At 43.4% G+C, this 25,309-nt stretch overlaps 1 protein-coding gene and 1 long non-coding RNA gene across 9 annotated transcripts in view; one reads left to right on the top strand and one right to left on the bottom strand.

Annotated features, from left to right (window-relative positions):
- MAGI1 (membrane associated guanylate kinase, WW and PDZ domain containing 1) overlaps positions 1 to 8,127 on the bottom strand; it is a 618,481-nt gene extending 610,354 nt beyond the window's left edge. For all 8 annotated transcript variants that reach the window (XM_068557284.1, XM_068557286.1, XM_068557287.1 and 5 more), the window contains exon 1: positions 7,815 to 8,127. In XM_068557284.1, coding sequence (XP_068413385.1) covers positions 7,815 to 8,127 — 313 coding nt within the window. The remainder of the gene's footprint in view (positions 1 to 7,814) is intronic.
- Positions 8,128 to 9,249: 1,122 nt separating this feature from the next.
- Positions 9,250 to 22,637, top strand: LOC137773986 (uncharacterized). The gene is made up of 6 exons (XR_011075771.1): positions 9,250 to 9,343; positions 9,908 to 10,084; positions 10,689 to 10,826; positions 12,561 to 12,662; positions 14,938 to 15,053; positions 20,596 to 22,637. It is a non-coding gene; the product is annotated as an uncharacterized lncRNA (long non-coding RNA).
- The last annotated feature ends 2,672 nt before the right edge of the window (positions 22,638 to 25,309 follow it).

Genomic DNA, 25,309 nt, shown 5'->3' with positions numbered 1-25,309 from the left:
GGGTAATGAATGCCAACAAATGCAGTGAGCCAACTGTATGCCACTGCATCATAAGGTCAAGCTAATCTATTTTTAAATAACACAGCCATTGGCAAAGGGAGGCCTCCAGAAACAATGGACATGTTGGGTTGCCTGTCCTTGCATTATTTTTTGTAAAAGCCGTAGAATGTTCCACAATGTAACCTAAAAATATCCTTCAGAGAGTGATCTTTTGGCAGCAAGAACAAAAATAGATTGATTTTTGAAAGTTTAAGTTAAAAAAAAAAAAAAGACGTAAACACCAAGCACAGTTTAAGAGCAAGAGGGGACAAAAATCAGACTATTTTCTGTAGCAAAGATCCAGTTTGCTGTCAGCTGGAAACACTGTACACAGGGACAATGCTACAAGAAAATGGAGGTAACGTGTCATTCTTCTGGATGCTGACATAGACCAGGTCCCGCATGAACAGAAAACAGAAAAGCTCCTCATCATCCTGCTTGCTGAATGAACATCTGAAATTTCACTTCTTAAACTCCACCTGGAGTCAACAGGCAGAAATACTTAAATACAATTCATTAAGCCTTGTCAGTCATTTATTTATTTATAGCTCGGTATAAATTATTAGACACTGAGAATCAGCTGATTGTAAAATCTGGTGATGAGAAAATGAACATATTAGGATCCTAAATGACAAGAAATCAAAGACGAATAGGGAGGAAAGAAGGAAAGATGTGCATGTCCTGGTCTGCACTTACCATCCGAATAAGAAGCAACAAGAGAAAATTCATTCACGCAGCCAACAAATTTTAGTGAACACCTATGACTTGCCAGGTACTATTTTAGGTGCTGGGAAATAGAGGGGTGAACAAGTGAGATAAACTTCTTGCTTTCATGGACCTTACATTCCAGTGGGAAGAGAGACAGACAATAAAGAAGCAAAAGAAGAAGATAATGTGAAATTACACGGTTTTTTTTTTTTTAATATATAAATTTATTTATTTATTTATGGCTGCTTTGGGTCTTCGTTGCTGCACGCAGGCTTTCTCTAGTTGTGGCGAGAGGGGGCTACTCTTCATTGCGCTGTGCGGGCTTCTCATTGCGGTGGCTTCTCTTGTTGCAGAGCACGGGCTCTAGGCGTGCGGGCTTCAGTAGTTGTGGTGCGCGGGCTCAGTAGTTGTGGCTCATGGGCTTCGTTGCTCCGTGGCATGTGGGATCTTCTCAGACCAGGGATCGAACCCGTGTCCCCTGCATTGGCAGGCAGATTCTTAACCACTGCGCCACCAGGGAAGCCCAATAATGTGAAATTATGTCAAAGCTTTGAAACACAAACTACGATGAGGGGATGGCATGTGATCCAAGGCGCTATCTTATATGGGGTCAGTGGAATGGTGGGGCCAGCTCCTACTGGCTCTGGAGAACCAATTACATGCATCTCTTCCCAACTCCAGTGATGCTACAAATCAGTCTCCCCTCCACCGGAGCCGGCTGTTAAGCCTTTAGCAGCACACCACCGGATGAGAAGGTCTTTCTGAAGAGACACTAAGGAGAGGAGTCAATCTTGTGACCATTCTGGCGGAGTGTAGGGGTGGGGAGGAAGCAGAGAAAAAGCAAGACCGGAGACCCCGAAGCAGAATGCACAGGAAACTAAGCAAGACATGGAGCTGTGTTTCAAAATGAGAACAGAATTATTTTGTTACAGAGCTGTTGTAATATATTCCAACTGGTCAAAATAAACACACAATGTCAAAACAAAACCCAGAAGGGCACAAAGAACTATATTCAATTGTATGTGGTCCTAAGTCCCTCATTACGGTGAGGGGAAGGGTCTGGTGGTGGTGTTGTGGTTTTTAAATTGTGTCTTATTTATTGCCTCCGTTCTGTCTATAAAAAAAGTGGAGGGACAGTTTGGTTCCTGGGTAATTTGCAAAGCCACAAAATTCACTTACAAAAATATGTAAGTGTGACCTACAATATTACCAGTTTGGGAAACTACAATCACACCCTTCTAAACTTTTGGAGTCTGGGTTATTCAGGGAATCTTAGCATTTTAGGAGCTCAAAGGACCTAAAAGGATACATCTACTTATTTTAGGTATGAAGAAAGGCCCAAAGAGGTGACTCACCAGAGATGACAGCACTAGTGGCCTAGCCTGTTCTAGAACACAGATCACCTGCCCCCCTCGATGCCATATTTTCAATGCAGTCCATACCCTAGGCCAGTGGTGCTCAAAATTGAGCATGCATCAGAGTCACCTTGTTAAAAACACGGCACAGGCTCCACCCTCCTAAGTTCAGGTATCAGTAGGGCTGAGGCCCGGGAATCTGCATGTTTAACCAGTTCCCAGGTGATGTTAATACCACTGGTCTGGGGAGCCTACTTTGAGACTCAATGACCCAGGAACTAGAAGCATGGGTTTTGAAATCCAACACGGCTGAGTTCCAGCTCTACTTCACCCACTTGTATGACCCTTGGAAAAGCCACCCACACTCTCTGGACCTCAGTTTCTGACACGTGAGTCCAGTTGAGAGGAATAAAGAACAAAATGCCCATAAAGCACTAGCTTAGCCAAGGGCCTGGCACTTCCTAAACCAAGTGCTCAAAAAATACTAGCTATATCCTAGAGCTAAACTTCCTTAATTGTAGTAGTTCCCCCTTATCTGCTGTTTTGTTTTCTGTGATTTCCGTTACCCACAGTCAACCACGGTCTGAAAATATTAACTAGAAAATTCCAGAAAAACACAAAATCGTGTTTTGTAATTGTACACCAATAGCAGGATGAAATTTCCCGCCTTCCCCCTCTGTCCTGCCCAGGACATGAATCATCCCTTTGTCCAGGGTATCCTGCTACTAGTTATTTAGTAGCTCAGTTATCAAATTGACTATCCAGGTACCGCAGTGCTTGTGTTCAAGTGACGCTTATTTTACTCAATAATGGCCCCAAAGCACGAGAGGAGTGATGCTGGCAGTTCGGATCTGCCCAACAGAAGCCGTAAAGTGCTTCCTTGAAGTGAAAAGGTGAATGTTCTCGACTTAATAAAATCGTATGCTGTGGATGCTAAGATCTACAGTAAGAATGAATTTTCTATCTGTGAAATTGTGAGAAGGAAAAAGAAATATACAGATTGCCAACAAACACATGAAAGAATGCTCAACATCATTAATCATTAGAGAAATGCAAATCAAAACTACAATGAGATATCATTTCACACCGGTCAGAATGGCCATCATCAAAAAATCTAGAAACAATAAATGCTGGAGAGGGTGTGGAGAAAACAGAACCCTCCTGTACTGTTGGTGGGAATGTAAATTGATACAGCCACTATGGAGAACAGTATGGAGGTTCCTTAAAAAACTAAAAATAGAACTACCATACGACCCAGCAATCCCACTACTGGGCATATACCCTGAGAAAACCATAATTCAAAAAGAGTCATGTACCACAACGTTCATTGCAGCTCTATTTACAATAGCCAGGACATGGAAGCAACCTAAGTGTCCATCATCGGACGAATGGATAAAGAAGATGTGGCACATATATAAAATGGAATATTACTCAGCCATAAAAAGAAACGAAATTGAGTTATTTGTAGTGAGGTGGATGGATCTAGAGTCTGTCATACAGAGTGAAGTAAGTCAGAAAGAGAAAAACAAATACAGTATGCTAACACATATATATGGAATCTAAGGGGAAAAAAAAAAAAACGTCATGAAGAACCTAGTGGCAAGACGGGAATAAAGACACAGACCTACTAGAGAATGGACTTGAGGATATGGGGAGGGGGTGGGGTGAGATGTGACAGGGTGAGAGAGTGTCATGGACATATATACACTACCAAATGTAAAATAGATAGCTAGTGGGAAGCAGCCGCATAGCACAGGGAGATCAGCTCGGTGCTTTGTGACCACCTAGAGGGGTGGGATAGGGAGGGTGGGAGGGAGGGAGATGCAAGAGGGAAGAGATATGGGGACATATGTATATGTATAACTGACTCACTTTGTTATAAAGCAGAAACTAACACACCATTGTAAAGCAATTATACTCCAATAAAGATGTTAAAAAAAAAAAAGAAATATGTGCTAGTTTTGCTGTCGTACTTAAAACTGCACAAGTTGTAGCCATAGTGCATGATAAGTGCTTAGTTAAGATGGAAAAGGCAATAAATTTGTACAGTAAGATATTTTGAGAGAGAGGGAGACCACATTCCCATAACTTTTATTATACTACATAGTTATAATTTGTTCTATCTCATGTTGTTTTTAATCTCTTACTGTGCCTAATTTGGAACGTATCACCCACAGATAAGGGGGAATTATTGTACTTTTCCGCTTTTTCTACACTAGAATGGCTAAAGTTCAAAAGACAGACCAGGTCAAAGATTGGCAAAGACGTGGCAGAACTGGAACATTTACAGCAGCTTTACTCATAATAGATGAAAAAATAAACAGTCCAAATGTCCATTGACAAGCAAAAATATAAACAATCTGGTATATGTATGCAATGGAATACTACTCAACAACACAAAACAACCATGATACACACAATATGTGAAAAAAGCCAGACACAAAAGAGTACACATTGCATTATTTCATTTATATGAATTTCAATGACAGACAAGATTCATCCATGGTGAGAAAAATCAAACAGTCAATGCCGCTGGAAGAGGTGGGGGGGGACTGACTAGAAAGGGACAGGAGGGAAATTTCTGGGGTGATGGAAATGTTCTGTATCTTGATTTGGGTGAAGCTAACATGAGAATATACATTTGTCAAAACCCATCAAACTATATACTTAAGATCTGCGCATTTTATTACAGGTAAATATATACCTATAGTATATATAGTACATATATATGCTTTATTATATATATAAAGTAACATATTTTATATAACATATATATGTATTTGTACATTCTTTTTAGGCACTTTTGTGACAAAAGACTGTCCTCTCCATTTAAAATGAATCAACTCTAACCTGGTAGATCCATTTAGCTTGATTCTTTCACAATCCAGTCCTGCTTCACATAATACCATTTGCTACAGACTATTTTGGTCTGTGCATCTTTTCAGAGTTGCCATGAAATAGAAACAGCAGAATCTTCTCCCACAAGAAGACCGTGGCATTTTCATACAGACAGCACCCAGAGTGACGCGTGTCCCTGGTAGTGGCTAGTTCAAGGTGCAGACAACACAAAAGTAACATTTTCCTTTACCATGTACCAAGTAGAAGCCTATCTAATATGATTAAAACACAGTAATGAAAGCACAGGAAGAGCAATTTCGTAGTATAATTTAAATCTTATTCTCAATATAAAAGAGAAGGCTGGTGAAATGCTTTCTAGTGCCGTCTTTCTGTAATGAAGATGTTAGAAGAGCTACCTGTGCCTGTGTAATCATTACAGGAAATAGTAGCTTTTACACTGTGGTGGATTCCAGGCCATTCAAGCGTCCCCATCCATATCTTTATTCTATCCCATTACAAGAAGAACAAGTAGATTTGCCTACACATATTCACACACACACGTTCTATGAGCATTCCTACGGAGCACACAGAATAGTTCCGGGTGAAAGGAAATAAGATGGGGAGACACTACAGTTTCCTTCGAACCCAGAGATACCTGACTCCAAACACACTTTGTTAGCTGACCAACCCTTCCAGACTGCCATGATGAGGTAGCCCTGGGACGATGCCTCCCAATCTTTGGTAACTGATGGAGGGAGGCTCAGCCACATGCAGTAGCTTGCACACTGAGAACAAGCCCCCACTGGACCCATTAGACACCAGTAGACCCCCGCACAGGATATGCAGGAACTCCTGCCGGTCCTTCCACCAGCCCTTTCTCCAAAATGCCCCTGCACGGCGACCAGCAGCTGATCCCGTCAAATGCTACAGTATTTTCTCTACAGTTCTATCAAGTCCTAGTAATCCAGGTACTGGTATTAACTTCATAATTCAGGTTCCTGACACTAAAAGCTAGACTTAGAAATAAATAACTGCCCCAATTCACTTTAAACATAACAATAATAGCTAATCTTTATTGAGCACTTACTATGTGCCAGGCACTGTTCTGCACCCTTTGTGCTTATTAGTTTATGTGACACAAGAAAGCCAGTTTACAGATGAGGGAGGACACATTCTCAAGTGAGGCAAGGTGATGGACCTCAAGCAAAGCTGGGGAGATGTGCAATGAATGAGCCACAGTCTCTCCCTTCAATGAGCTTACCACCTTGTGTGGAAATGAGGGGAGGGAACTAACATAGTTCAGAGTAAGTAAAAAACTACAAGATACACCTTTAGGGGAGTCCAGAGGAAGAAGGATTTGTTCATCTGGGCAGGATGCCTGAGGGCTTCTTGGAGGAGGTGTGCAAGCGGACAATGAGGACATAAATGGAAGGAGCTTTCCATAACCGTCAGTCCCTCAGCTCCCAAAGCTACCAAAAGGCCCAGCTCTTCTCCCTGTCCCCCTCCTCCGTTTCATCTGGAACGGGCCTGTTTCCAAAAGAGGACTAGCTCAGCCCAACCCTTCTTTCCTCTGACACATTCCTCCAGCTGCTGCTTGCCCTTCCAAGCCCGCGCAGGCACATATGGGAACTTTTCACCAGGGCTCAACCTGGCGCTTTCACGGGGGAGAACCTGCGTCATGGTGCATGGTCGTACAAGGGCTCCCTTTAAGGGAGTCCAGTCCTTCTCTATTGGACTGTATCAGGGACAGCCCCATGCCTACACCGAACTAAGATGTAAGGGGCTCCCCGCCCCCACCAGCAGCCATCATAAAGGTCATCACTCTCCGGGCTTCTGAGAGATGAATTTGCTTCCACTCCCTCCTCTCAAGTGCGCTCCTCGGGGCTCCCACGGTCATTCCCCCACTGCTTCCTCCTCAGTGCTTAAGGCTCTGCAACAAGGGCTCAAACCCTCACTCTTGGCATCTGTGTGACCTTGGACAAGTAACTGAACCAACATCAGTCCCAGTTTCCTTATCTGTAACATGGGGTTTATAAGAACAACTCGTTCTCAGAACTGTTGTCAATCAGAACAAGATAGTGCAAGGAAAGCATTTTACATAGAGCCTGGAACGTAGTAAGCTAACAAGAAATAGCAGCTATCACCATCATCACAGGGATGATGACGGTCTTAGTGGTGGTGATGTTGGTGATGTTGGTGGCAGTATAAACTTGGGCTTGAGTAGCACTGAAATACCCTCTCCATTCTCTCCCCCCACCGCCACCCACGAGCCTGGGGCCGGGCCACACGGTCGAGACACATGCGTCATCCTGCTGTGGGGTGAATGCAGGATCTTCAGGCGGCGGGCTTTGGAACTGCCAGGCGGTGATGCCCGGACTCACCTGGGCGGTCGCGGGTGACGCTGATTTTCTGATGGAGGAAGCCCAACACCCAAAGACCCTCACCTCCATTCGTACCCATTCTCCAGGTCTGAAAACAGACAAGTGGCCAAAGAACGCAGCAACTGCGCCTGCTGCAACACTCGCCCAGGGAGTCAGGAGAGCGTCCACGTTGCCCCTGCCAACTCTCCTCCAGGTGCAGGCAAGCTGTGCTGCACTTGGTGGCGGAGATAACAGGTTGGCAAACCAGGACTGGGAAAAATCTCCGCGCTTCCCCGCGCAAACCCAAGCCCCTCTTCCCAATGCAGGTGAGCAAACAACCCACAACCTCTCAGCAACTTTGTATATTTCGCTATCACAGGGCGCACGGCCTCAACTTCCCCTCTAAGCCGCATTCGCAGGAGAAAAGCGGGAAATCGAGTCGGGGGGCGGGGGGAGCCTCCGCAGGCCGATCCCCTTTTCTGGGGGCGCCTCCCGGAGGCGCGTCCCGTCTTACCTTGTCTGACGGCTCTGAAGGTGACGGCCTCCTTGCAGCTGTCGATAACTCCCAGTACGTCATAGCGGGGTAAACCGGACACCCGGATCCCCTGCACCTCCAGAAGCAGCTCCCCCTCGCCCAGCCGAGGGCTCTGGCCGCCGCCAGGAAGCCCCGCCGCCTCGGCCGCCGCCACCGCTCCGACATAAGGAAACTCTCCGTTCTCCGCGCCCCCCAGCACCGTCACCCCCAGCTCGCCCTGGGGTCCCCGTTTCACGGTGCATTCGTGAACCCTGCTAGTCCAGTGGTTCTTCTTCTGGATCACTTTCGACATGATGACTTACGCCCCTCCTCCCCCCCCCAAAAAAAATAACAATAAAATGAGAGACAGGTGCCTTCCACAGCACAAGCCCCCAAGCCCACGCTGGTTCAAGGGAGAGACATCTCCCCTCAAATAACGCAACGGGAGAGAGAAACTTGGCAGACTCGCTCCCTGCACACACTCGCGCACTCAAGCCATCATAAAACAAACTTTCTGGGCTTCCCCGCGAGCCCTGCACAGGCGCCCGCGAGCTTTGTTTGCATTCCGGTGCTTCTAGGTCCACGTTCCGGCGCCTGACCGTGCTCTCCGGGACCAGAGTCCACTCTGCGCCGCTTGGGTTATTTTTTTCCTTCCTTCCTTTCTTTCTTGCCTCTTAGAAATGCGGTGTCTCCTCTTTGCCTCCCGCCTGGCTCGCCTTTCCTCGCTGGCGGGCTGTTCCTGAGGGTTAGGGAAGCCCTTCCAGCCAGTTGCTGGGAGCCCTGGATACGCGGTTGCGGAGCGCGGCGGGGGGGGGGGGGGGTCGGGGGGGCGGGGGAGAGGGACAGGAGGGAAGTGCCTGCGTCCCCTTTAAGCAGATACAAAGGCTCGGCTTGTTTTGTTACAGTTCATTCTATTCCGCGCCGCCGAGCGCAGCGGCCGGCGAGAGGAGACGCGCGCGCATGCGCCCCGCGGCCGCCTGCCGGCCGGCCCGCCCCACCCCGCCTTCCCGAAGGGAGAGATTCCAATGTGCTTCCCGTTGGGTCCTAAAGCCGCTCTAGCAGAAGCAGGCAATTTTCCCCCCCTTCACACACCCCTCTTATTCTTCCTTTTCTTTCAGTGCCCACGCCTCGACAAATCCCTTTGGGAGTTTGCGGGATGCGCAAGTGTTTTCCTCCAACCGTTTGCAACTTCTGAAAACATAGGCAGTCTGGCTTTGGCATTTTAAAACCGTTTCAAACAGGTGGGGGTTGGGGAGCCTCATACACTCACCCTGGCGCTCACACTCACGCACACACGCACGCACTCACGCCGCCCTAAGCTTCCTTACCGCCCTCGGCCAGTGGCTGGCCCCGCTGTCGGTCACCGAGCCCGCACTGTCTGCCGCCCCCCACCCCCGCCCCCGGCCGCATTTCCATATAATACGCAGTACCCGACCCCGAAGCTTCTGTCCGCCGCCTGCACAAAGCCCTCGGGTTCGGCTCCTGGAGCGGGGTCTGCCCGTGGGTCTGCGATCCTGTGGAGGGGGACCGTGAGTGTACCCTGGGTCTCCCAACTGGGATCCCTGGAGAGTCACACGCTCACACACACACACACCCTTACACTTTGGGGCCAACTTTTTTGGACACAGGGGAAAACTATAGGTGAGGGAAAGAAGCCAAAAGGCAAGAGGGGGTTCGGGTCTTCAACCGAAAAGGGGTCTAGCTCTTTAACTCTCTCGCCGGGAGAGACTTCTGGAGCCATGCATCTGTCTCGGGCTCAAGTTCCTGGCTGAGCTGGGCAACCTTTGGACCCGCCCCAGGGCCAGGAGATAAGGATCACTTCTGGGTCTGGGATCTGCACCCGAGTCCTGGCGCCCGCGGGGGCGTGGGCGCGGCAGCCACCTCTCGGAATTCGCAGCTCCGGGGACTGAGGTAGAGCCAGTTTCTATCCCTGCTAGCTTTCGGAACGTGCTCGGGGGCTGCGGACAGAAAGAATACCGTGCACCGGCAAGGCTGCACTCCCCACATACTCCCCATCTGGCCTGGGCGATAGTCTCCCAAGCATTTTCTTTCCCTCAGTGATTTATAACTTGTTTATTCATCTTTGGTCACAGGAGAGATTTCAAGTGCTAAATAAGGGAGGTGATTGTAAAGGACTCAGAAAGAATGCGGTGCTGCAGAGGTCACGGTTGAGAGCCGGGCTCTGGGGTTTAGGTTCCCACCGGTCCAATCTCTGTGTGACCTTGACCAAGCGCCGGGACCCCTCAGAGCCTTCGTTTCTCCCTTGTTAAGTAAGTATAACAATACCTCACAAGATTCTTGGGAGTATTACAGGGAGAACACTTGTAAAGTGGCATATAATAAAAACTTAGTAGTATTAGTAATAATAGTAGTAGTTGGAAAAATTAGGAATCATTTGGGGTTTCAAGTTAGATGATGATAATTCCTCCTCTCCTTTCTAAAGCTTAAAATATATAGGCATACATTTAAATATTTTAAAGCACTGTTTGTAGGGTGCTATTCTAAGCCAATATAAATAAAAGAAGAATGTTGCTGTTTCTCTCTTGAGACATCCAGAACTGAAAAATCCTATTGCCTTGTAGTATTTGTAAAAAAAGGAAGTGGCCAGTTTTCCATGGCTCTTCTTGGTGAGGGAAACTTTGTCTTCAGCCTCTTTTCCTGGAAGATACCCATTTGTTTCCAACTTGACTGAATCAAGATGAGTGAGAAATTCAAAAGGTTCATTCCCAAAACCAAACACAGATGTAGCCAGTCAGACTCTTAGGGATGGGTTCTATCATCTGGACTTCTAAGGTTCCCCTGAAGTGGTGCTGGTATACAACATGAAGGCCACAAGTCTAGCATCTTGATTCCTGAGCATTTTTTACATCACAGATCCTTTTAGGAGAAGAAACCTGTGGTCCACATCTTCCTGTAGAGTGTAAGCTCCAGGAGGGCAGTGAAGTTTGGTTTACTGGTGCGTTCCCAGTTCCTAAAACAGTGCCTGGTACCTGGTTAATGCTCAAGTATTTGGTGAGTGAATCCTTCCCCCCAAATGCACATTTTTGTGTAACACCTTAGACTGAAATCACAGATTCCCCTACAAATCACCGGTAAGCTTGACCTTGTATGTTCCTCACTTCTGCAGCCCATATTCTAGGATTGCTTGCCAAGAATTCCCCCACCTGCCTCCAATCACTGGTCCCCTACCTCCTACCTCACTCCCACCTGGAGGAGTCCAAAGGATGGGCAAGACCAAGTGGTTTGCGATTCCTCCCACTGGCAGAGCACCACCTTCCCTCTCCAGGATTCCACGTGTTTCTGAGGCTGAGAAGAGGAAAGGACTTGGAATTTAGCCCACTTCAGATTTTAGATGTGGAATAACCCCCCAAAAAAGAAGGGATACCTAAGGGTACAGACAGCAGGGTGGAGAGAGGTATAGAGAGACATATTATCATCCAGGAACATAAAAAGAAGTAATTTGAACCTCCGGTGCAGCTAAGATTGTCAATTTTTCATTAAGTTTATGATATTCCCAGGCTCTCTGCTCCTCCTCTGACACTCTGTCTACTCTGTTTCTCCTGGTGCAGTGCCTATGTCCCAGATTGGAAACAACTTCAAGGCAGAAATCATATCTATCCTTTTCCAACCTTTGAATCCTCAGCACCTAAATCCATGCCTTGAGGGGAGTATGCACCATACACACTTAATGAAAATGCATGAATGCCCGGATTAAGTGTGATCTTAAACTGGATAATATATGGCCTTCAGCATGAAGCCCATTTAGATGCGGTGGCTAGAACCGATTTATAGATTGTTTTTTTGAAAGAGCTTATAGTTATCTTGGAGTATATTTTTCTTGAATAGATGTAAAGTGGGATCCTAGTGTTCTGGCTTCTCTCACTTACCTTGTGACTTTGACAATACGTTCCAGTGGACAATATAATGCCATAAAATATCTAACTTGGAGGTTTACCGTGTGTGCCAGGATAATTATGTGCATTATTTTATTTAATCACTACAACAATCGTGTGAGGTAGGTATGACCTTGATTTGCATGAATGACCTTGATTTTACAATTGAGGAAAGTGAAGCTAGGCAAGTAAAGAAACTTGCTCAAGAGCTTGGAAGTGATAAAGCTAGGATGTGAACCCAGAGGCACAAACCAAAGCCCATTCTGAGAACCACTGCACTCTGAAGGTGTAGGACGTGGCCATCCACCATCTAGCATATTTGGGTACCAGCATCCTTTGGCTCCTGAATCTGCCACATAGTGTGTGCATATCAATTAAGTCACCCTGCTATCTCTTCCCTTGAAACTGGAAGAATACAGTGTTCCACTCCAGAATCCAATCTCCAGTTCCCCTTCTGTAGGCTCTGAAGATCGAATAATTTACCGTAATGTAAAGAGGATTAATTTGCAAACATTTCTAAAGTGTTTGGAGATCTGTGGGCTCCGGTACAGGCGACGTGCCAAATGGCCTTATAACTGTTATTGCGGAAGCATTTCAACAATGAACTCTTAATAAACACAGTGGATCGAGATGAGAAGTAAACTGTGACACAATGAACTCTGCGCAGATGATGATTTAATTTTCATATAGCTAGGTGAACTAAAAGGAAGAAAAAAAATCCACAAATATAAATTGTACATTGCTTTTCTTTCTCACAAATAACATTTCTTTTCAAAGTTTTCTAGTTGTGAGTAAGGAAATCATTATTGTAGTCTAAAGTGGTAACTTACCTCCTTTTTCTGAAAATGCGCAGATGGGAGATAAGTTCGTTGGTGTGGGGCAGAAGAGGACATGAAAATTGGTTATCTTTTAGTTTCTGAAGAATGCCATCGAGGCGTATATTATAGACATCAAGGTAAATATTTCGTATTCAAGAAAGGTAACTGACGCCAAACTGGTAATTTAGAGCAGAAGATCAACAGAGGAGGTTAAAGCCCTTAGTTCAAATTGAAGGAAACAGACAGGACAACTTTCCAAGTCATCTCCTGGAGAGGCTTTTATGATTCGCTTGATAACTTGTTCTTTTCCTCACAGGGAGGCAGATGGGTTTTTTCTGACCATGGTACCCCTCCCTTTAGTCCTTTCAGCTAGGCAAGAATAAATAAAATGTTAATTCTTGTGACCTTTCAAGACATCACATGTGAACTATTATTTTAATACCCCAGAGGAGGAAGAGAGTTTAATACTGGCTAATGTTCTGGTTCACTTCCATGGGAAAAAAATGAATATTGGTAACTGGAAGATTGGAAATTTGACATTGGGTCCGAGAAAGCAAGAGAAACCAAAGAATTTATCATGGGAATCTCTCCTAAAATTTCCAAAATGTTCAGCTGTAATGTAGCATATCATCCTACATAATTCCACTGAACATATACCTCATGATATTGTTAATTCCTTGAGAACAGGGTGTTTGCATTTTCTTCCTAATAGATATTTGTATCTCTTTTATTTCATCTCCCACCAACTCTATGAAAATATAGTAATTGGAATATGGTAGATGCTTAAATAATACAGGATTTTATTATTGAAGGTGTTCACTCATTATATGTCTTCTTCTTTATTGTATGTTTTTAACAATTTATTGCACGGAAACTGAACTGAATGAGAGAGAAGGAAAATACACGTTGAAATCAAAGATGGAATGCCCATATTTTTAAAAATACCCTAGTAATGTAAGTTGTTGCAGAACAATTTTAAAAATAGGTAACTAAAAAGGCAACATTAAATTTAGTTATTCAAAATTGTATTACCACAAGGGACTTTCCTGGTGGTCCAGTGGTTAAGACTCCACACTTCCAATGCAGGGGGCCTGGGTTCGACCCCTGTTCGGGGAACTAAGATCCTACCTGCCCTGGGGCGTGGCCAAAAAAAAAAATTGTATTACCACAAGATAAGCACTTTCTACATTTGGGTGTATCTATCTCCTCCTGGACTTTGGTCAATACAAGTATGTACACGTGCATGCAATCTACTTTCTTAAGTTGTCTCTCTCTCTCCCTCTCTCCCCATTTGGGATTTACAGTTAATTTATGGAATAAAATAATCCTTTATACCTTTTATTACTTACCAATATATCCTCAATTTTCTATTTGTTAAATATAAACCTCTACTGACCACTTTTGTTAGCTCAATGATATTCTATTCTTTGAATGTTCCAAAATGTATTAAACCAATGCCCTATTAGTGATCATTTAGGATTCTGAACGGGGCTGAAGTAATTACTTGTATTAGGATGTTTTGGTTGCCAGTGACAGAAACCTAGCTGAACTAGCTTAAGCAAGAAAGGAAATATATTACTCCATATAACTGGCAAGAGTAGAGATGAAACTAGTTTTCATCAAGGCTGGATGAAGAGGCCCAAGCGATGCCCTCAGCTTTCTCTCTCCATCTGTTGGTTATTTTTTCCTCTGTTGCCCTCATCCCCTCCTGCTACATACAGATTGGCCTTCTCCCGACAGCCGGGAAAGATAGCCACGTGCAACTTACGTCATCCAGGTTTAGCAATCCCAAAATAAAGGAGATTTTTCACTAACAGATGGGAAGAGCAATGAGAGACATTTCAGTCTGTATTAAAGCCTTCAGTTTCAATTGTGGAGAGTAGACGGAGTCTGCCTACTTTTCAGTAGCTTTGAGAATAAACACAAATGAGTCACAGACATGATTGGCTGCCTGATCAAGCCTGGCAGAGTATGTGTGGACTTGAGACGACTCAGGGAAACCTCATTAAAGTGAGTTCCTCTACAAGTTCCGATCGTGGTCGCCTCTTCCACAGTTAACTAAGAGTTCCAAGAATTCAAACGTAGTGTGAGTTTGATTTCAATCGAAACTGCAGTGGTTGGCCCACACATTGGTAGCTATTTTGAAGATATTCTGAAGCTGGCAGTAGTGCAGAATTGTACCCTTTACAAAGGAAGCCAGTCAAGTGTTACACTTGTTTAATACAGATGGTTTGTTAAACTACACGACATCAATTTCAAATATTCTGAAATGAATCTTAAATTTTTCTGAAGCTAAACTAAAAAAGAAAATTAAGTATTCTAAGATGGCCCATGACAGTTGGCAGATTGTTTTCATTCATTTTTTCATTCAACAGATGTTCATGAAATACTTATTTTGTCAATTCCTACTAGGCACTGATGGTACAGCACTAAAAGACACGCTGTTTTTTTGCTGGAGGAAGCTTACCTCCTAATCGAATACTCATTGGATACTGAGACAAGAAAACATACCAGTTCAATAGTGTTGGGTAAGTTCAATGCCAGGGACCCTAGGGTGATCCTGGTGGACATCTCTTTCGGGAGGATTGTAATTCACAAATATGTCTTCAGAAACTAAAGGTGCCATTGTTAGAAGAACTTCTTGTATCCTCCACCTATAATTTATTTTAATCGTATTTTAATAAGTGAAAGACAATGTCCAGTTTTATGATCACATTATGATACTTGAAGGTGTGCTTTATGGAACCATTCACCGAGTTCCCAGATGGTTACAGTTGCCCACAGTGTGAATATATGGTTCCATAAAGGACAACCCTGTCTTGCCACAAAGCCGATCCAGCAAACACTAGGCAGAGTTTTAGAAAATGACTCAGCAATCTGGAATCTGAGCAACCTTGCTCCTTTAACTGTACCACCTTTGGAAAATTGTTCCCCATAAAACCTTGTAGCCAGATGAATGAGGACCCCAAAAAATGTGTTATTCACTTTCCAGATTTAGCACATTCCTGGAATTTTAAACTCATTTTTGTGGACTCTTGCCCAGGTGAGGGGAGGCTTAGCCAAACCGGGAGTGGTTAAGAGCAGCGTCCCCCAGGGAATCAGTGCCCAAATTTGGCGTGCTTGTATCCTGAACATTCCTGACACTCCTGGCTGAGAAATTCAGCTTGCCTGAGTTTGGGTACCCCAAGGATTTTACATGCAGCAGAGAACTGCTGAATTAAGCTAAGTGTTGGAAGACATTGCAGTTTTAATCATTAAGTTAGTTCCCTGCTTCAGTGAACTTAAAAGCTGGCATATGCTTGGGAATGTTTCTGCTTCCAAACGCACAGCATGTGCATTTTTCAGATGTTTGACCTTGATCTTGTGACCTTTCCTCTAAAATCCTGAGAGTGCTGGGAACACTCACAGCTGAGTGATGGGAGCAAAACTAGACAGATAGCAATTCTTTTCTTCTTCTCTCTCTCTCTTTTTCTTTCTTTTTTTTTCTTTGCTTAAATCTTAGGTTACTCTGTTTTAGACTAGACCCCTAGTCTAAATAACTTCCCCTTCAGTTATTAATTTCCTTTTAATCTATCACTTTGGTATGACTTTACATTTTTGAATTGATACCACTAAAGCCTAAAACTAGTAAAGCTATGTGATCCACCTGCTAAGGCAAGCTGGCATTTATGACACCGCTCTCCAGATAACCTTCTCTAGGTTAATGTTTTCAAATTTTTTGATTGCTGTTCAGAATAAGAAATGCATTTTGTTTTACCACCACATATACACGCATAAACATGTATATAAATAATTGAAACAAAAGTTTCAAGAAACCATATTTATCCTTCCTTCATATGATGCACTATGCCTTGTGTTATGGCCCACAGCCAAATTTATTTCTTAACCTTTCCCTGTATTACCTACAAGCTAAGAATGGTTATATGTTTTTCAGTGGTTAAAAAACAAACAAAATATACTGAGACATATTTACAATGTGTCATGTACTCTTCTAAATCTTTGCATTTATTAACTTGTTAAATCTCTGGTGGTTAACATATTTTGAGGGAGTGCTCAGTGTGCCGGATGCTTTGGTAAATGCTTTCAGTGATGCACTTACTTAATCCTTTCTACCTTATGAGGCAGGGAGTATTAGCAGTCCCACTTAATAGATGAGGAAACAGATGCTATGTGACTTGCCCAGGATCACACACCTAGGAAGTGGCAGTTGGGATTTAATCTTAGGTTTCTCTGCTTCCAGACTTTTGATTCTTAATGCTATTGATGTTTGCAGCTTTGTGACCACAGCTTAACACATAATATGGGCCCAATGCATATTTGAACAATGAATGAATACATGTATGAATGAATGAAGGATGCAGAGATAGAATGATGGTATCCCATAAATCCTGACCAACTATGGGAACACAGATAAATTAGGTGATTGCTTGGTGCTTTAAGAAACAAGCAAACAAACAAAGTAAATCCCTCATTTATTGAGTGCTAAATACTGCATGTAAGTGCTTTCAATACATTTTTTCAATTGACCCTCATAATGACACTATGAGGTAGATGCTATCCCTGTTTCGCAGAAGAAGAGACTGAGGTTCAGAGAGGTTAGATACCTTGCCTAAGATGACATGGCCAGTATATTTAGACCTGGGGTGACTAAGACAGACGATGTTCTTAATTACTGTGCTATGTACCACCATTTATTAATTTCTAATGTCACTGTAATACTATCTACCCCCATGATTTTGTAAGCAAAATAGACAATGTATCAGAACCTTCATCAATAACTATAATATTTTCCAATGACATATTTCTCTATCAAAAAGTTAAAAACTCAAGGTGGAAGAAGTAGAGGAGGCAGAGAAATGCCTTCCAGTACATTTGATATGGAGATTGTGTTATTAAAATGTTGTTATATAATTTTTGCAAATGTTCTATAAATCTAAAATTTTAGATTATTTATTATTATCTATTCTAGAATTAAATTTTTTTTAAAAGAACAGTACTAAACACATGAAAAAATAATGTTTAACTTCATTAGTCATTAGAGAAATGCAAACCAAAACCCCAGTGAGATACTACTATACCTCCACTAGGCTGTGTACAATTTTTTTTTTTCGTGGAAGATAACAAATGTTGGTGTAGATGCGAAGAAATTAGAACACTTATGCATTGCTGCTGGAACTGTAAAATGATGCAGACACTGTGCAAAACAGTTTGATGGCTCTTCAATAAGTTAAACAGAATTACTATACCATCCAGCAATTTAGTTCCTAGGTATATATATCCAAAAGAATTGAACACAGGTGTACAAACAAAAACTTGTACATGAATGTTCATAGCGGCAATTTTCACAATAGCCAAAGATGGAAATAACCCAAAAGTCCATCAAAAAAATTAATGTATAAAGAAAATGTGGCTATCCATACAATGGAAAATTTTTCAGCTGTAAAAAGGAACAAAGGACTGATATACGCTATAAATAGAAGAACCTTGAAAACATGATGTCAAGTGAAAGAAAACAAATACAAAAGACCACATAGTGTGTGATTCCATTTATCTGAAATGTCCAGAACAGGCAAATTCATAGAGATAAGAAACAAATTCGTGGTTATCAGGAATTGTGGGGAGGCAGGAGGAGGAGTGCTGGTTAATGGTTATGGGATTTCCTTTTGGGGTGATGAAAATGTTCTGGAACTAAATAAAGGTGATGGTTGCACAACACTGTGAATGTACTAAATGCTACTGAATTGTGTACTTTAAAATGGTTAAAATAGGGAATTCCCTGGCAGTCTAGGGTTTAGGACTTGGCACTTTCACTGCAGTGGCCCCGTTCAATCCTTGGCTCTGCAAGCCAGGAGGCCAGGAAAAAAAAAAAAAGGTTAAAATAGCAAACTTTATGTTATGTGAATTTTACCTAAATTTAAAAACTCACTCTGACACCATTTTATTTATTTATTTATTTATTTTTAGAATTATTTTTATTTATTTATTTTTGGCTGCATTGGGTCTTTGTTGCTGCACGCAGGCTTTCTCTAGTTGTGGCGAGCAGGGGCTACTTTTCGTTGCGGTGCACGGGCTTCTTATTGTGGTGGCTTCTCTTGTTGTGGAGCACAGGCCCTAGGCATGCGGGCTTTAGTAGTTGTGGCACGTGGGCTCAGTAGTTGTGGCTCGTGGGCTCTAGAGCGCAGGCTCAGTAGTTGTGGCACATGGGCTTAGTTGCTCGGCGGCATGTGGAATCTTCCCAGACCAGGGCTCGAACCCGTGTCCCCTGAATTGGCAGGCGGATTCTTAACCACTGCGCCACCAGGGAAGCCCCCTGACACCATTTTAAAAAGGTGGCATACTAAAATAATATAGAATGTGCTGGGATATACGATACAATTTACAAAGGAAAAAATATAAATATTACATGAAATACCAGTACTCAGTACAGCATCCTGATTTAGAGTATGGACTTTCAAAACTAGCAGCTCTAGAATCAAAGCCCTGTGCTGTCACATAATGACTAGTTATCTTTAGGCAAGTTTTATAACCTGTATAAGACTCGCTGTCCTCATTCATCAACTATGTGTAATTGCTGTTAGTTATAATGTAATACTTTTTATATAAGTTGTCACTTAGCCTAAATATGATGACGAAGATTAATATATACTTTGATCTTTTTTTCCTTTGTATATATGTGAATTGAGTGTTGCTTGTCTTCCTAATGATCATTTCATTAAAAGCAAAGGGTTTAGGGAGACAGCCATCATAGTTTTATCACCATATGTGTCTTTCTACATCCCAGGAAAAGTATCCTGTGAACAGATCTTTAAAATAGCTTCCAGGGACTTCCCTGGTGGTCCAGTGGTTAAGACTCCGTGCTTCCACTGCCGGGGTTGCGGGTTCCATCCCTGGTCAGGGAACTAAGATCCCACATGCCGCGTGGTACGGCCAAAAAAAAAAAGTAGCTTCCAAAGGAGTCTAGCAATTCACTATAACTATTATGTGAGGTTATATTGAAATTCAGGCTAAATTGCTTTAGTAAAATTTCTAGGCTGCTCCCAACCTGTTACTAAGGAAGAACAGTCGTGGAATATGGGAGTTGATAGGAAAGACTTTATTAAGAAAAAAAATACCTATTTTTCCTTCCCTTCCCTTTGAGGATAACTAAGCTGTCCCCATGAATATGAAGACTGCTATTTCTTCTTGAATTTGCATATGGCATCCTCCCAGGTAATTTATGGAACAAATCCTGACACAGCTCCAGAAGAAACCATATAGCCCCTTTAGTATCATTAGTAACTGAAAGGCCAAACGTTTAAAGAGGCAGAGGAAATCCATCTCCCAAAGGTTCAGACCCAGTGCTCTCTGCTCTATACCCTATACAATTCCTCCACCCACACAACTCAGCCTTTCGTAAGAGAAAGAAACTTCTAGAACCCTGCCCTCTAACCTCTGTTCCTCATCTTCCGGAGCCCTCCTGGGAGTTGAGGAATGCGGGGAAAATAGCTGCAGGGTTTGGCTTCCAGTTGGTCAACCCTGACACTAATTGCTCTCTGGGAGATTTTCAATCTTTGTTCTTGGCAAGAAACTGCAGGACAACAAAAGCTGCCAGCTGAGTGACTATATGAAGAGCAGGGAGGTGGGTCTGATAGGTGTCTGGGAAGGGAAGGGAAGGGAAGGGTTTAACAGTTTCCACTCCTGCTCAGGCATTCTAGTCTTACCAACAACTGTAACAAAGTTTCACTGACCTACAGGCATACCTCGTTTTCTTGCATTTTGAAGATACTGTATTTTCATAAACTGAAGGTTTGTGGCAACCCTGACTTGAGCAAATCTATCCGCACCATTTTTCCATCAGCATTTGCTTACTCCAGTTCTCTGTGTCACATTTTGGTAATTCTCACAATATTTCAAACTTCTTCATTATGATTTTATTTGTTATGGTGATCTGTGATCTTTGATGTTACTATAGTAATTGTTTTGGAGGGCCACAAACCATGCCCAAGTAAGAGTTAACTTATCTGATAAACGTTGTGTGTGTTCTGACTGCTCTACCAACCGGCTGTTCCCCGTCTCTCTCCCTCTCCTCAGGCCTCCCTCTTCCCTGAGACACAACAATATTGAAATTAGGCCAATTAATAATCCTACAATGGCCTCTTAAGTGTCCAAATGAAAGGAAGAGTCTGATGTCTCTCATTTAAGTCAAACACTAGAAATGATGAAGCTTAGTGAGGAAGGCAAGTCAAAAGCATAGATAGGCCAAAAGTCAGGCCTCTTGCACCAAACAGTTAGCCAAGTTGTGAACACAGAGGAAACGTTCTTGAAGAATATTACAAGCGCTGCTCCAGTGAACCCATAAATGATAAGAAAGTGAAACAACCTTACTGCTGATACGGAGAATGTGTTCATGGTCTGGATAGAAGATCAAACCAGCCACAACATTCCCTTAAACTAAAGCCTAATCTAGAGCCAGGTCCTAACTCTCTTCTATGCTATGAAGGCTGAGAGAAGTGAGGAAGCTGCAGAACAAGAGTTTGAAGCTATCAGAGGTTGATTCACGAGGCTTAAGGAAAGAAGCCATCTGTGTAACATAAAAGTGCAGGGTGAAGCAGCAAGTGCTGATGTAGAAGCTACAGCAAGGTATCCAGAATATCTAGCTAAGATAATTTATGAAGGTGGCTATAGCGAACAAGAGATTTTCAATGTCGATAAAACAACTTTCGCTTGGAAGAAGATGCCATCTAGGATTTTCATAGCTAGAGAGGAGAAGTCAATATCTGGCTTCAAAGCGTCAAAGGACAGGCTGACTCTCTTGTTATGGCTAAAGCAGCTGGTGATTTGCCATTGAAGCCAATGCTCATTTACCATTCTGAGAATCCTAGGGCCCTTAAGAATTATGCGAAATCTACTCTGCCTGTGTTCCATCAATGCAACAACAAAGCCTGGATGACAGCTAGCACATCTGTTTACAACATAGTTAACTGAATATTTTAAGCCCACTGTTGAGAACTACTCCTCAGAAAAAAAAGATTCCTTTCAAAATATTACTGCTCATTGACAGTGCACCTGGTCACCCAAGAACTCTGATGGAGACGTACAACAAGATTAATGTTGTTTTCATGCCTGCTAACACAGCATCCATTCTGCAGCTCGTGGATCAAGGAGTCATTTTTACTTTCAAGTCTTATTATTTAGGAAATATATTTCATAAGGCTATAGCTGCCCTAGATAGTGATTCCTCTGATGGATCTGGGCAAAATAAATCGAAAACCTTCTAGAAAGGATTCACCATTCTAGATGCCATTAAGAACATTCAAGATTCATGGGAAGAGGTCAATATTAATAGAGGTCAAATATCAATATTAACAGGAGTTTGGAAGAAGTTGATTCCAACCCTCATGTATGACTTTGAGGGGTCCAAAACTTCAGTGAAGGAAGTTACCACAGCTCTGGTGGAAATAGCAAGAGAACTAGAATTAGAAGTGGAGCCTGAAGATGTGACTGAATTGCTGCAATCTCAGGATAAGACTTGAATGGATGAGGAGTTGCTTCTTATGCACAGAAAATGGTTTCTTGAGATGGAACCTACTCCTGGAGGAGATGCTGTGAAGATTATCAAAATGACAACAAAGGATTTAGAATATGACATAAACTTAATTGATAAAGCAGCAGCAGGGTTTGAGAAGGTTGGCTTCAAGTTCTACTGTGGGTAAAATGCTATCAAACAGCATTGCATGTTACAGAGAAATCATTTGGTAAAGGAAGAGTCAATTGGTGTGGCAAATTTCATTGTTGTCTTATTTTAAGACATTGCCACAGGACTTCCCTGGTGGTGTAGTTGTTAAGAATCCGCCTGCCAGTGCAGGGGACACGGGCTCGAGCCCTGGTCCGGGAAGATCCCACATGCCGCGGAGCAGCTAAGCCCGTGCGCCACAACTACTGAGCCTGCGCTCTAGAGTCCGTGAGTCACAACTACTGAGCCTGCGTGCCGCAACTACTGGAGCCTGCACGCCTAGAGCCCGTGCTCCGCAACAAGAGAAGCCACCGCAATGAGAAGCCTGCCCACCGCAACGAAGAGTAGCCCCCACTCGCCACAACTAGAGAAAGCCTGCGTGCAGCAACGAAGACCCAACGCAGCCAAAAATACATAAATGAATAAATAAATTTTTTTTTTGAATAAATAAATTTATAAAAAAAAAAAAAAAAAGACATTGTCACAGCCACCCCAGCCTTCAGCAACCACCACCCCGATCAGTCAGCAGCCATCGACATGAAGGCAAGTACCTCCACCAGCAAAAAAGCTCAGGTGATGGTTAGCATTTTTTAGCAATGAAGTATTTTTTAATTAAGATAAATACATTGTTCTTTTAGACATAATACTATTGCACACTTAATGGACTATGGTATAGTATAAACATAACTTTTGACATTAGGAAGCCAAAAATTCCTTGCAACTTGGTTTATTGCGATGTTCACTTTATTGCAATGGTCTGGAACTGAACCCGCAGTGTCTCCGAGGTATGCCTATATTGGCTTAATGCAATCAAAATGGCTGAAACCCCCTTTTTATTCTATATACCTTATATGACTTACAAGGAGGTTAAATGTTCTGAGCAGCACCTATACTTCTTCATACAGGCACTTACTCACTCAAAAATATTTACTGAGTGCCTACTATGTGATGACAATTTGCTAAGCACTAGGTACTGATTCAGCCATTCATTCAATAAATATTTACTGAGCACCTAATATGTACCAGACAGGTGAGCTTCCAAGGAAAATGTAGTCAACGAAATGAACAAAAGCTCTATTCTCGTGGAGCTTCCATTTTAGTGGAGCAATACAAAAATGAAGAAAATAGAGTCTTTGAATAGTAGAGGTGCTCTGCAGGGCAAGATAAAGGGAATTGTGATGCCCTGAGTTGGGACTGTTATTTTGTGTGAAGGAGTTGGGGAAGGCCTCATGGTTAAGTTCATATCTGAGCAGAAACCTGAAGGAAGTCAGAGAGTGGACCATGTGGCCATCCGGGAGACAGTGTTCCAGGCAGAGGGAGCAGCACGAACAAAGGCCCTGGGGTGGAGCGTGCTTGGTATGGCACGGAAATAGAAAGGTGAAAACACTAGACACTGGTTTTACCTGCTTGGAACGTAGAGTCTGGTTGTGGAGGCAGAGAGTAATCAAATATCTCCCAAATAGATGTCTAATTCTGAAGAGCCCATGTGCCAAGAGGGAAACACAGATGGGGCTGGAAGATCCTACAAAAATAGCTGATCGAATCTCAGGGAAAGATTCCCTTAGGAAGTGTAGTTTAAACTGAAATCCAAAGAAGAAAGCGAGGTTAACCTGGTGAAGGGGAAGGAGGTGGTAGGGTATTAGGGAGGCTATTTCCTGTAAAGGGAACAGTGTGTGCTCGAAGTGTTTGTGTTCAGAGGGGTGGATGGGAACAGGGCTGGTTCTAGGACAAAGAAGATCCAGGCATCTGCCTTGCAGAGAATGAGGGGGAAAGCTTCCTTGATAAGCAGGAGGGTATGAGCAGGGGACATATCGCACAGGATTTCTGCAGTTTGTAATTACTTAACTGTTTAAATGAGTATGTTTACTGTCTGCCTTCCCTGCTGGAGCAAGTTCCAGGGGGCTGGGACCCTGTCTCCTTTCACTACTGTATCCCCAGCTCCTACTCCAGGTGTGGCCCCCTGCAAGGGCACGGTTTGTATTTGTGGGCTCCGTGGCTGGCTAATATCTCCAGCAATCTCACAACCAGCTGAGAGCCTCAGTGGTAACAAGCAGCTCGCGTTTTGTGAGTAGTTGGCTCTGCCAGATTCTGGGTTCAGGAAAGGCCAGCAAACTCGGCAGTATTCAGAGCTGAGATTTATGTTTCAAAATCATAGATAAAAGCCGACTGTGACCATGGAGATCTCCTCCCACAGAGAAGCTGAGTCCAAATGGCACTGTTCTCCCTTCGTCATACTAAGATGACGTTTTCATCTTGACTTGGTGATAGTGTACTTCTAGGTTGGGTGCTCATTGCATAGTATTAAAGAGTCAAACTGTCAGATGAGAAAACAATATTGTTTTTTTATTTCAAGAACGTGTGATGTCATCTAAGACACCGGTTGCCCAGCCAGTAGACTGATTGCCAAGGCATCTTCACTGTGAGAAAAAAAAAAAAAAAAAAAAGGGAGGGGGTGTATAGCATAACTCTGGGACAAAGTGCAGAGATTTAGCCAAGCCCTCATTTTTGCAAAGCTGAAGATCAACTTTTGGGGGACAATTCCTGGTATTTCCTATCAGCCTCCACTCCCCGGTTCTTCCTTCCCAACAGCTGTTATCTTGCATTTGAGGCCGCCTGTGGTACCAGGGAAGTGAATTCTACCCTCCCCAGGGTTGGAGCAGGGAAGCCAGGTGCAGCCCATTCTGTTCACGTGGCCACAGTCACGGATCCGGGGCTGCACGTGGGAGCTAGGCTGGTTCCTGGAGCGAACCTCGGGCGCTGCACTTGGAATGCTGGGATAGAGGCTTCCTTCATGCTGGGCTGCGTGGTAACGGCAGCACCTGGAACAGCGGTGGTGATTTTTGTCACCAATAGGGCATGCCACCCTGGGGCCAGTGCTAGTTCAGAGGAGGCCAGGTTGAGAGAATTGAATGGAGAGAGCGGTGAAGCCCCAAAACGTGGTGAAGCTCAGAATCAAATTGCACCTGAATCCTGCCATGCTTCTGGACTCTTCCATGAAGTAAGTCCATACATTCTGTTTATTATTGAAATTGAGACTTCTGTATTTGGTGGCCAAATCATCCTAGATGGTAA

Source organism: Eschrichtius robustus, chromosome 12, assembly GCF_028021215.1.
Source record: "Eschrichtius robustus isolate mEscRob2 chromosome 12, mEscRob2.pri, whole genome shotgun sequence".
In the NCBI taxonomy this organism is placed as follows: domain Eukaryota; kingdom Metazoa; phylum Chordata; class Mammalia; order Artiodactyla; family Eschrichtiidae; genus Eschrichtius; species Eschrichtius robustus.
Note: the sequence above shows the minus strand (reverse complement) of the source record. Positions and strands in the feature narration are given on the sequence as shown.